We start from the raw sequence: 12,448 nt of genomic DNA on the forward strand, positions 1-12,448 counted from the left end.
TAATTGTCCTTTTTCTTTTACCATTCTGTCTTTAATATTACCATATTTTATTGTTGCCATTTCTACGCTATTCATTTTTTTCACCACACTGACATAATTGTCTTCAATATTACTACATTCTAAGGCATTTTCATCTTTTTCAAGTTGATTTTATCGAGAACACTGCAATGAACATCTTAAACAGAATTTTTCTTATTCTGAATTATTCGTTTGGGATAAATACTCAGGACTAGCATTGTTAGGCACTAGGCATATGCATTTTTATGGCCTTTGATATTTCTGAGCATACCAATTTCATTCAAATTTTGCCAAAATTGGATAGTATTTTTTTTAATTTTGCAAATGTAGTGAACACAAATTAATCCATTGACATTATTTTGATTAGAATATGTATCTTTCCACCATTGCATTTTTATTGTGTCCATTGTCTACTGAAATCCTTTATTAATCTATTATAAGCCATCATGGGGTTTCTAAATATTATAGATATTCATCTTTATTCACAATTATGTAAATGCTTCCCAATCCNATTCATCTTTATTCACAATTATGTAAATGCTTCCCAATCCATTGCTCCTATTTTTACATCAATTTTGGCATTTTTGCTGTACAGAAGTTTTAACTCTTTCAATATTGTCAATTTAGCAGTTCCTCTGTTATGCCTTGTTATTGCTGTAAGCCAGAAGTGTTTTATTCCTCTGTAGAGCTGATAAAACTAGAGTCCGCTTTCTACAGCTATTCTGTATTTTTTTCCCTAAATCAACCCATCTGTAATTTTAATAGATGAAGTGAGCTTTGAATCTAAACCCTCTTGTCCAGCTACCCCAGTTCTCTCTGTGAAGGTGGTTTCCTTCCCCCAAGTTGAAATGCTGACTGCCATGTATCCGTCATCATGTCATGCCAAGTGTGTTCCTTGGCTCCCACTGTGGTCCACCAGCTCTATTTCTTTTGTGCATTTGCTAATCCCACATGGTTTTAGTTTCTTGTTATGGCGGAGGCTATATGTCATAAATTCTGGTAATGCTGGATCTACCACTTCTCTCTTTCTTTTTTCATTAGATGTCCCCATCTTATTTTTCCTTCATATCGTCTTCAGGATCAGGTTGCTGAGTTCAAAAGGAAAATGCTTTTAAAAGAATTTATAACCATATGGAGTTGCATAGGAAGAACACAGAAAGATGTCAAAACACATTACTCCCATGGCCTTGAGCCAAGTCTCTCAGTAGATTCCCTTGAGGGAACTGACAGCACTTTGAAATCCGTGGAAACTCCCTCAACCAATGGAGAACTAAAAAGTACAAACTGGAACATCGCATCTGTCCCAGAAACTGTGTCCCAGCGCAGCAGTGAGACCTCATCCTGCGCTGGCTTATCTTGATGTCAGTGGTTGGTTCTCAAATCCTTTCACAAGAGGGAAGCCCCCGTGAGTATGTGCACGTGCACGCGCGCACACACCCACACACACACAGCTTTATTCAACATAAACCCCAGAATGGGAGAGAGGTCATGATCGCTATTCAAAATGAGTCTCAGAAGTGACAGACATGATTGCTTTAAAGTTAGTTCTTAACTAGGCCAGACCCTCCATTTCCTGTGGCTTCCTCAGGGACCCACAGGCTTCTTCCCCTGTTGTTGAGCTCGTATGTACATTCTCTGGACCAAGGACATCTGAGGGCTTTTCCATGTGATCACCGTCAAAAGGGTGTCCATGCAGAATCCTCAGGGTTCTGCCTCAGGCGACTCTCAGTCTATCTCTGCTCACCTAAAACAATAGGCAGCTTTCACTGGCTTGCCTTGCCATTTGGCCAGCAGCCTTCACTAAAGAGAACAGTTCAGTTGCCTTCTCAATCCCACCAGACAACAGGGATTGTTCTAGCCTCCTAAGAGAGAAATATTTTGTGAAAGAAATAGTTAAGACTCATAACACGTGATGGAAAGACATATGTGTCACACACGTCCACGTGGAAAACACATTCTAGGGGAAATGCAAAAATGCACCAAAAGTTGAATCAGACAGATGCACTGTGAATCTGCCCCTCCTAACTTTATGATCTTGGACAAATTAAATAAACCTTCCCAGACCCATTTATAAGAGAGGAATAAGAATACCATTCAAAGTTGATATGAGGACTAAATGAAATTATTTATGGAAACTACCTATGTTCCATTATTATTTCCTTGTCTAAATGGACCAAAGAAGATAATTTGTTATACAGTTTTAAAGGAGGCACAACTCCATCCATAAATAAAGTCCTCTTTATACCCTTTAAAATTTCTCCCCACTTCCAGGATAAAAGAGAGAATATATACAACAGATAGCCTTAATCTTTGGGGGATTATGGACCACTTAGAGAATTTAAAGTATGTTGAGAGTTGCTTTTAAAAAAAGGGGGGGTGGGGCGCCTGGGTGGCACAGCGGTTAAGCGTCTGCCTTCGGCTCAGGGCGTGATCCCGGCGTTATGGGGTCGAGCCCCACATCAGGCTCCTCTGCTGGGAGCCTGCTTCTTCCTCTCCCACTCCCCTTGCTTGTGTTCCCTCTCTCACTGGCTGTCTCTATCTCTGTCAAATAAATAAATAAAATCTTTAAAAAAAAAAAAAAGGGGGGGGTGCTTTTTCCAAAAGAAGCATGGGAGTCAATATTCTAACCGTAGAGAAGCCCATCTGTGGGCTGTGAACTCACACGCTGAGTGCTAACCTGCAGGCATGCCCTCGATCAGCACAGTAGAAGCGACTGCGGCAGGCCTAGACCTAATTACATCCCAAGCCATTGTCCATAGCTGAGGGCTGGTCAGTCCACCTGCATTCAGACACTCTTGCCATGACCCGGTACTTCTCCCCACCCCACCCCTCACATTAGAGCACAAGTCTGACAAAGTTACCCAGTTCCTTTGTCCACATGGAAAAAAACTCAACAGGGTTGAATACATTCATAGGGTTGCTACATCTCACTGAAGTAATGTCCTCCTTTATGATTTATGACTAAAGTGAACTAACACTTTTTAAGGCCTTACTACGCACCAGGCAGTGGGCTATACCCCTGACATGCACTGTCGTCTCTTACAGTAACAGTACGAGGTGGCTTCTGCTATCCCCATTTGGTAGTCAGCTGAGTAGTCTTCGATGGTTTAAAAGTCATCTGCTACAGGTCACCCAGTAAGTGGCAGAGGCAGGCTTGGAGGCAGGTTGGAGGCCTCTCCAACCAAAAAGCCCTCTTGTCACTACACTGCTCTCTGCTCCCATACCTGGAGGAATTGCAGATCTCCTGGGACATCTCATGAAACTTGGGGGTCCTAAGTTGCTTCTCGGTGTGTCCCCAAAGCATTGCTTAACCCATCTTCTTTTAGCTCCCCAGCCCTGAGGAGCCCACTCTAGAAAGATTGCCCTCCATATAGAAGCCACTCTCTACCTGTACCACACTTCTGTGAATCCATCATGAATCATCCTCAAAGCTGTCAGTGTCCAACTTCCCCATGAATGGTGGGCATGGTCTTCAAAGCCTCCATGTCCGCCCCTCTATTAACCTGTTGCTTCCTATTTCAGATCAGAATCAGTCCTTTTGTCATATTTGAGTTTCAATTATCCACCCACCTTCTCAGCTTGCCTGACACTGTCCTCTAAGAATCCAGGTCAATCATTTGCAGTGAAAATGTAGCTAGGACACAATGGGATGAAGGTGAACAAGACTGTTTCAGTCACACCCAAATCTTCATGAGCCAAGGCCTCAGTAAGTTTCAATGTGCCTTAAAAATGTGTTTATGTGAAAGTTCCTTGAACATTTAGCATTTCAAAAACACTGCAACAACATATGCTATAAGCACTTAAACAGAATATCGGGTGGTTGACCAACCTGTCAAGAGTTTAATCTGCCCTGCTCCCCATCTGACAGTTGTTGTTACACTTACTCTTCCCTTGTCTTCATCGGTGCCATCTGACCCCAGCTCTCTGACCCAGTCCCGACTTCTGGTGGCATCTTCTGTTAACAGATTGACTTTCTTGATCAAGAAAAAGCTCACTGTGTTGAGACACAGTGGCTGTTGAGAAGGGCCGCATTACATGATACCATGGCTCTTCTCTGAAATATATTGAGCCCGAGGCCAGGCAGCAGCACACAAAATAGGAGTCAGCACCTCACAAGCAGCCCACCAAGAGAGACAGTGCACCCTGCCACACGCTGGTGGCAGCAGGAAGAGCACTGAACACGTGGTCTGAGGAGTGGGAGAGCCGGGGATGAATTCTGACTTGTCACTTACCCACTGTGTGACCTTGGGAAAGTCCCAAATGCGTCATCTGTAAAATGGGAATGACAATAACCCTATTTTATAGGGTGGTTGTCATGGAACACAGGCCATGTAAGTGCCATGATGAGGTGTGACCCCCTGAGGGGACGTAAGGGGAACGAGGTGATGCCCATGGTCAATCACCCAGCCAAAGTGGACTGAAACACTGAGACCCGCTAGAAGAACTCAGACCAGCTTCAGGCTACCCAGAGTGATACCAACCTGAGGGTGCCCTCATCCGGGTCCACAGCCTCCTCCAGGTCTTCCCAGTCACTCTCACTGTCACATGCCTCTTCCGCAGGCAAAGACTCTGAGAGAGCATGCCAAGAACAGAACTGTGGCAAGGGAATGGTCCCCGAATCTGCCTCCAAACATTCTTCACAGAGTAGCTGGCCTTCCGATGTAGAGCTGATGGTAAGATAGGCTTCATTTTCCACAGTGGGGGAAGGGGCTTCAAGTAGCTGACCTGTGTCTCCTTCCTCATCATCTGTATCCAGCTCAGGACTAGAAAACAAAAACCCATGTGTCTTCCGGCATTGATAAGAAATTCCTCTCCCCACCTTTCTTTCCTTCAGGATGCTGACACAGCACAGACGAGCCAGCCAGGGTCCAAACAGCTCCTGCCAGAGACTGCTCTGAACAGTGAGTAAGGTGTGGCCCCTGTCCTTGAGGATCCCCTGATTTAATGGGACGAGCAAGCGGAGAACAACTGTTACAATCCAGAGAGAGAGTGCTATGGTAGAGGCAGCGCAGAGCATTATGGGAGCAGGGAGAGCTCCTGACTGAGCCCAGGAGGCCACAGAGGACTTGCCAGAGGACATGGCATTGAAAACAGAGCCACGACTCTGTTCTAGGACTGACTCTTCATATGGGGAGTGTCAGGGAGACCTCAGGCAAGTTTACTAACCTCTCTGGGACCTCAGTTTGTTCATCTGAAAATGGGAAGGTCGAGAAATTTCTAAGATTGCTGGGATGCTTAGACTACATAATTCTGAAGCATCTGCCTGTGGCTCTGGGTACAGGGTGAGTCCTCAGTTAATGGGAGGGGCTATCATCGAGAGGATTAGGATTAGGATTTCAACAGAGGCCTTAGAGGGAAAGGGCCAAAGAAGGAGGCTGGGAGCAACTCAAGCAGGTGACCTTCAAAGCACTTCGTGCACCTATCGAAGCCTTTTTGGAGTGCTGAGAGAGGGCCTATTTGGAGAGGCAGCCAGCTGGAGTGACATTCAGTCCCCGTGTGCGAAGCAGGAGGCAGATGAGGGAAGCAGGAGGCAGATGAGCGGTGAGTGAGGTGTGCTGTCTGGTGGTGAAGACGCAGAGACACAACAGCCGAAGGAAACGCTTTCCGGGGGCTGCCCAAGGGTCGCCTCACAGGCTTTCTAATTAGAAAAAGCAGTCCCAACAGACGGCAGAGCACTTTGTGCAGCGCTTCAAGCATGCAGAGAGCTGCTCAGAAAATATCTGTCGAAAGCCCAGTTAGAGAGGATGAGGAGGAAAATCTAAAAGAAATGCACGCAGATTTAGCTTTTCATCAAACACGCAAATCCCCATTTGTCAGCCTCCTTCCCCACACCTGATGCAATGACTTGGCTTTATTACTTGCCCCTGCCCTCCCCACCCTGCTCTTTCCCGAAATGCCCCTTCTAAGCTCAGCTCTGGTGCCTCCCAAGAGCTCCAAGCCCCCAAGCACCCAGAGGGTTGGTCCCCCTCCCCAGCAGAACTGGAGTGTCTGTCCTCACCTGAGCCTCACTGTCAAAAAGACAGTATTTCTGCTGGTGAGGCCTGCAGTGTATGTGTAAATGTGTGTTTCATGTGAGCAGAGCGCACTCCTGTGCAGAGGAAGGAGACTGTGTGCTACTGGGACTAAAGAGAACACTCACTTTAAGAAAGTAATATTTTAAAATCACTAAGCACTCTGAGGGAAAATCGGTTTAAAACCTTAAAGCACTTGACCAAATTGCACAGAAAATGCATTTTCTTATAAACGTGGAAGGAAACACTGTGGAAGTTTTGTCAAAGAACGGGAAATCCAGCCTCTTGCCCAGGCCCACCCCACGCCCTGCCGCACCCCACCCCTGTCCTCAGCAGGGGCCGGCTCCCTCCCTCCCTCCCTCCCTCCCTCAGGGTGGTGGAGAAGTACAGCAGGCCACCTCAGTGCCTGACTGCTCATACCTGACCTCCTGACACCGTCCTCCTCCAACCTCTCTAATAAGCTTCCTGCAGGAGGCGAGGTGTCAGAGTGTCTGGAGGGGGCTTGGTGACCCCAAGGGTGAACCTGCAATGTCTAAGGCATCAAAGAGGGAAGGCCAGTGGACTGCAGAATTGGAAGCTCGCGTGACAATCCTGAGATGAAGATCAGTGTTTAAGAGTTACTGGAGTGGTATGGCTGGCCATGTGTGGTTGGGGAGGGGGCTGGGGAGCGTCCCTCCAGAGCCCATAAGTGTGCAGGGAGAAGCTTGCTGACGCAGCCCCAGGCCCCAGTCTGCCCCAGCTCTGCTCTTAGACTATAGCCATTCCCGGCGAGGCACCTGCCTCACTCGCTTCCCTCAGGCACGCTCCAACCTCACAGGGGTCCCCTGTGCCCTCCTATCCAAACGACAGCCCCCTGGCCCAGCAGCCTCCAGCCTCGGCTAGCTACACTGATGTCACAGAGGGCACGACAGCTGCTGTTGAGTTAGACCTGTAGTCTCCTTTTCATCCTTTGCTATTCCAGGAACAGCTCCCGCCCCAGAAGGTAGACAGTAATTTTAGGTTCATCTCAAGGACCCTGGCTTCATTTTGCATTCTTAATGACCATGAAGACTTACAACATCACTTTCATTAGATGATACTTGTTCAAACTACATGCATTTTAATTACCTGAATTTAACTATATGTTCTAGGTGAGAGAAAGAGAGAGAAATAAGCATATACCAATCCTGCTACGACCAGCCTTCCACTCCATGAGCAGAAGCCTGGGAATGAACACACGTGGAAGTCTGGACTCTGCCATCCCCATTCATTCCGATGAGCCCAGCACGTAAAGATAAGCATTTGGCACACAGTGAGGCCCTTCCCCCAAAGCTCCACCGAAGAAAAAGTGATCTGTTTCCACACCAGGGGAGCAAAGAACACCACACCTTTCAAAGTGATGTTCAAGTGCAACGTGACTTGATCGGATTTTCGCTTCAGGCCCCAACTTTAGAAACAAACCTTGCATAAGATGCGACTGCAGCCAAGGGCCAAGCCCTCCCTCTGGCAGGCACGCAGTTCTAACCCTCCTCCATGAAAATGTACGGTACTGCCTCAGGAGCCTGCTTTACAAGCGTCTCCTGTGACAAGGCCGAGCCTCTAGCTAGACATTCGTAAAAGAGAAGAACAAGGAAGGAAAGTAAAATCTCATCTCCTCCATGAACACTCTGGTTGGCTGGGGTGCTGGCAGCCACCTGGCTTTTTTAGCCCCTGGCAGCTGGTAAATTCTGGCCATCTGCTGGGCACTGTAGTTGACGGGACCTGTTCCTCAGCTGTCAAGAAAGGCAAGAAAAGTGGCTTGTGTTAAGGTCCCGCGGGGCGCCAGGCAGCACTCAGCAGGTGTGCTTTCTTTTGACCTGCACAGTGTCCGGCTGTTTGTTGACATTTGAGAGGCCTCAAGCTCAGAGGCGTCAACAGTCCAGGCACACTGAGTACATGGCAAAGCTGAAACCAAGGCTATATGTTCAAGAAGTCCGGGCTCTTTTGGTTCCAAACTGCAGCAAGAGAGCTTGACTCACAGATGCCAGAAACAAAGAGGTAGTTGCCAGGGACAGCCACCTCGGAACTGAGGAGCAGATATTTCTAAGAAGAGTCTGCAAAGAGCCACAATCCCACTGGGAGCTGGGGGGATGTGTTCAGGGACTGCTGGGCATGTGCCATGCTTTTCTTCCTCTAGGGGACAGTCACTATGCAGGCAGCTAGAGCAAGCTAATGTCTTGTTAGAGTTAGAGGAGAAGCTAATAGGGTTTGAGTCCTTCCTTCAGAGAGAAAGAAAGGTTCCTGAGTTGGGGGAAGAAAACACAGCAAAAATGAAGCCAGGAAATGTGAGGAGGCAGAGCACTGTCATGACCAGGACCACCACCACAGGGAGGCCAAGTATAAGGGGGAGGTGTTGGCCATGGAGGGAGCCATGACAGAGAAACAGTAAGGCTGCCTGCCTGTGGCTCCATGGACCACAATGGCCTGGGTAAGAGGCATGCAGCAGCAACCGTGACCAAATGAATACCAGAAGGTACACCAGAATGTTCCGGAAAAGCCCTCAGGATTCTTGTGTAACTCTAGCAGAGGCAACCCCCTCCAAAAATGGCATATTTTGGACATCGAGAATACCCTTTCACAAAGAAACACTAAGCCAAACTTAATTTGATTCAGACAAATAAAATAATGTGATGTTTCTTGCAAAAATAATGACAAAAAGATAGGAGGAAATAGGCGTTAAAGCAGATTTCACCTTCATAAAAGGAAGCACTTTCTGAGGAACAACTACATGGTGATAAAATGGGCCACTGCAGGAGGTAGCGAGTTCTGCACCCCTGGGGTATTCAGTCAAAAGCAGGCCCCTTACTTCGGGGATGTTGCAGAACAGATTCAGCATGGGGTATGAGTTTGGATTAAATCATTTTTATATTGAACAACCTTGACATTCTGTGACTCCATGAATGAAACAGCAACTAAACGTATAATTAGTAAAAAAAAAACAAAACAAAACAAAACAAAAAAACCTATTGTTAATAACTGGTAACTATATTAGATTAAAGGCACATGGCAAATTGAACTCCAGGCTTGTACCTAAACCCAGAGTCACCTTATAATCCATTAATCCAATGCTCAGGGTTTCTGTCCATCATCCTGAACTATCTGGCAGTAAAACCTTTAAAAATCCAAAAACCTTCAAAAATCTATAAGGAAGTACAGGTCCTTTTATATTTCCTATAAGATCACACTAATAGTTGTCCTTGGATAAACCTCTGGAGGGGCTTTCCTTTATCACATGACCAAGTATATCAATTACTGCCTAGAACACAATTGTAAGAAACTATAAATACACTTTTATTTATGCATTTTCAGACAATGAAAATGAATACCACTGATGAATGTGCTTGCCCACTCTGCTCTACTTTGCACATGAGTTAGTTTTCTTTTGGCTGGTATGGTATTCTTATAAAGATTGTATGTGAATCCTTTTATTTATTTATTTATTTATTTATTTATTTATTTAGAAAGAGAGACAGAGAGAGCGTGCGCAGGGGAGGGGCAGAAGTAGAGGGAGAGAGAGAATCTCGATCCGCTGAGCCCAGAGCTGGATGTGGGGCTTGATCTGACCTGACATCATGACCTGGGCTTTAATCAAGAGTCAAATGCTTAACCGACGGAGCCCCCCAGGCGCCCCTGAACCCTTTTAGAGAACACACGCCTGGTTCTTGTTAGTCACAGATCTCACTTTGCCTAACTGCATTACACCGGCTGCTTCATGCTTCATGTCACCAACCAGTCCATCTAGATCTGCCCTGTGCAGCCCTCTAGGATGAGCAACAAAGAAGAGCCATTTCACAGCAACGAGTTTATCCAGTGTCACGTGTAAGCCGCCGTTCCGCACTATTTGCCTGCCCCGTGCTGGCACATCTAGCTAGCAGGTGCCTTGCAGCAGTATCACACCCTTTCTCAGTATTTGCACCCTTCTTGCTGTTCCTAACAGGTTCCCATGCACCTCGAGTCTTTGTGATAAGTACTGTCAAACTGAATCAAAGAGAATATTCTCTATCAGCACACAATATTCCCATGCACCTCGAGTCTTTGTGATAAGTACTGTCAAACTGAATCAAAGAGAATATTCTCTATCAGCACAGGATGGGAGACTGGAAATACTTGGGGGGTATGGGCACAAAATGAAGGCTAAGTTAAACATGGCTATTAATATGAGCATTTCAGTCTGAGGTTTAAAGACATAGATTTTTTTTTAAGCTGCTGTTGACTGTCAAATATTATTTTGCAATAAAAATGGTGATGCATACAACAGAACTTCTTTCTTACCACAATACTTTAAAAGGCCATGCAGGGGGGTGGGGGGCACCCAGGTGGCTCAGTCTATTAAGCTTCCAACTCTTGATTTTGGCTCAGGTCATGGTCTCAGTGTCCTGGGATTGAGCCCCATGTGGGGAATCTGTGCTCTGCGGGGAGTCTGCTTGAGAATGCTCTCTCTTTCTCTGCCCCTCCCTCCCCTTCTCTCTCTCTTTCTCTGTCAAATAAATAAATAAATCTTAAAAAAAAAAAAAGCCATGCAGGATGTAGCACAAAGGTTCGTATGCTGGGAGAAGCACCTGAGGCCCGCCATCTGTAGGCTCTACGGGCACTGGAGGACCCCTGGGCGGGATTCGCTTTCCTAAAGCTGTGGTTGCAGCAGCTCCAGACCTTATGCTTCTCTTTTTTCTGCCACACCCCCCCATCACCCCTGCCGAATGCCTAGAACAGTGCTGGGCCTAGTAAGCATCTGAACACAGTTATGAACTGCTTGATTGTAATTTCTAGCAATGAAATGCATACCATTTACAAAATAACTGCAAGCGTAGTGATTCTTACCTTTCAAGTCTCCTGATATCACAAACTGAATAGCAGTTTTGCCTCATATCCTTCTCCAAAGAGGTGGCCCATGTTGATGCATCCATTTCTTGCTGAAGTCTGCACAAATGAGGGGGGGAGTCCTGACGATGCATCAGGGAAGTGGCCCAGGGTCTCTCTAGGTCTTGGTCCCACTGTGCCTCCCCGGTGGCTTTTTGGAAAGACTCTGGCCTAAGACCTAGGCTTTCCCCTGCATCTGGGGAGGCACTGTCCCTCTGGCTGTCCTCTTGATCCAGACTGGGGCTCTGCTTTGTGTCAGTGCAAGTTGCCCTGGTGAATTCTTTGTCTGATGAGAGCACGGGTGTCTATTAAAAGAAATGCTAAGGGTTATTGGATTCATGATGCACACAAAGCAAAATCTAAAAGTGCTTCTTTAAAAGAATAATTGTGTTTTGTTTTGTTTCATGTGATTGTGGGGCAAAGCAGTTAATAGATGGGCTCTGGGGTCAGTCTTCCTTTGTCAGGACCCCAGCTCCCCCCGGGCCCTAGGTGACACAAGTAATCGTCTCTGGACCCCTTAGCTTGGAGCACTGGAAAAATAACGTAAGCATTATTTTTTTTAATATTTTGAAAACTTAAAAAAATCAAACTCAATACCCAAATAACAAATAATGCAGTGAAGAAAAAAAAAAAGAATAGGGGATAAAGAAGTGGAGATAGTAATACTGTATTGCATATTTGAAAGTTGCTAAGAGTAAATCTTAAAATTTCTCATCACACAAAAAGAAGAAAGAAATGGGCTGAAGACATGAACAGACACTTTTCCAAAAAAGACATCCAGATGGCTGACAGACATGTGAAAAGATGCTCAACGTCACTCATCATCAGGGAAATACACATCAAAACCACAAGGAGATACCATCTCACACCTGTCAGGATGGCTAAAATCAACAACACAAGAAACAACTGGTGTTGGAGAGGATGCGGAGAAAGGGGAACCCTCTTGCACTGTTGGTGGGAAGGCAAACTGGGGCAGCCACTCTGGAGAACAGTATGGAGGTTCCTCAAAATGTTAAAAATAGAACTACCCTATGACCCAGCAATGGCATGCTAGGTATTTACCCAAAGGATAAAAAAATACAGATTCGAAGGGATACACGCACCCTGATGTTTATAGCAACATTATCAACAATAGTCAAATTATGGAGAGAGCCCAAATGAATGGATAAAGAAGATATGGTATATATATACACACACACACACACACACACACACACACACACATACACACGATGGAATATTACTCAGCCATCAAAAAGAATGGCATCCTGCCATTTGCAACGGCATGGATGGAGCTAGAGTGTATTATACTAAGTGAAATAAGTCTATTGAAGAAAGACAAATACCATATGATCTGACTCATGTGGAATTTAAGGAAGAAAACAGATGAACATATGGAAAGGGGAGGATGGAAAGAAGGAAACAAGCCATAAGAGACTCTTAATGATAGAGAACAAACTGAAGGTTGATGGAGAGAGGTGAGGAAGGGGAAGGGGCTAGATAGGTTATGGGTATTAAAAAGGGAACTTGTTGTGATGAGCCTT

General features: G+C 45.8%; 1 protein-coding gene across 1 annotated transcript in view; it reads right to left on the reverse strand.

Moving 5' to 3' along the window:
• Positions 1 to 5,727: 5,727 nt before the first annotated feature.
• FRMPD2 (FERM and PDZ domain containing 2) overlaps positions 5,728 to 12,448 on the reverse strand; it is a 91,964-nt gene continuing 85,243 nt past the window's right edge. The window contains exons 27-28 of the mRNA XM_011231958.3: positions 10,866 to 11,209; positions 5,728 to 5,776 (exon numbers count right to left, since the gene is read on the reverse strand). Coding sequence (XP_011230260.2) covers positions 5,728 to 5,776; positions 10,866 to 11,209 — 393 coding nt within the window. The remainder of the gene's footprint in view (positions 5,777 to 10,865; positions 11,210 to 12,448) is intronic.

Source organism: Ailuropoda melanoleuca, chromosome 6, assembly GCF_002007445.2.
Source record: "Ailuropoda melanoleuca isolate Jingjing chromosome 6, ASM200744v2, whole genome shotgun sequence".
Taxonomy (NCBI): Eukaryota; Metazoa; Chordata; class Mammalia; order Carnivora; family Ursidae; genus Ailuropoda; species Ailuropoda melanoleuca.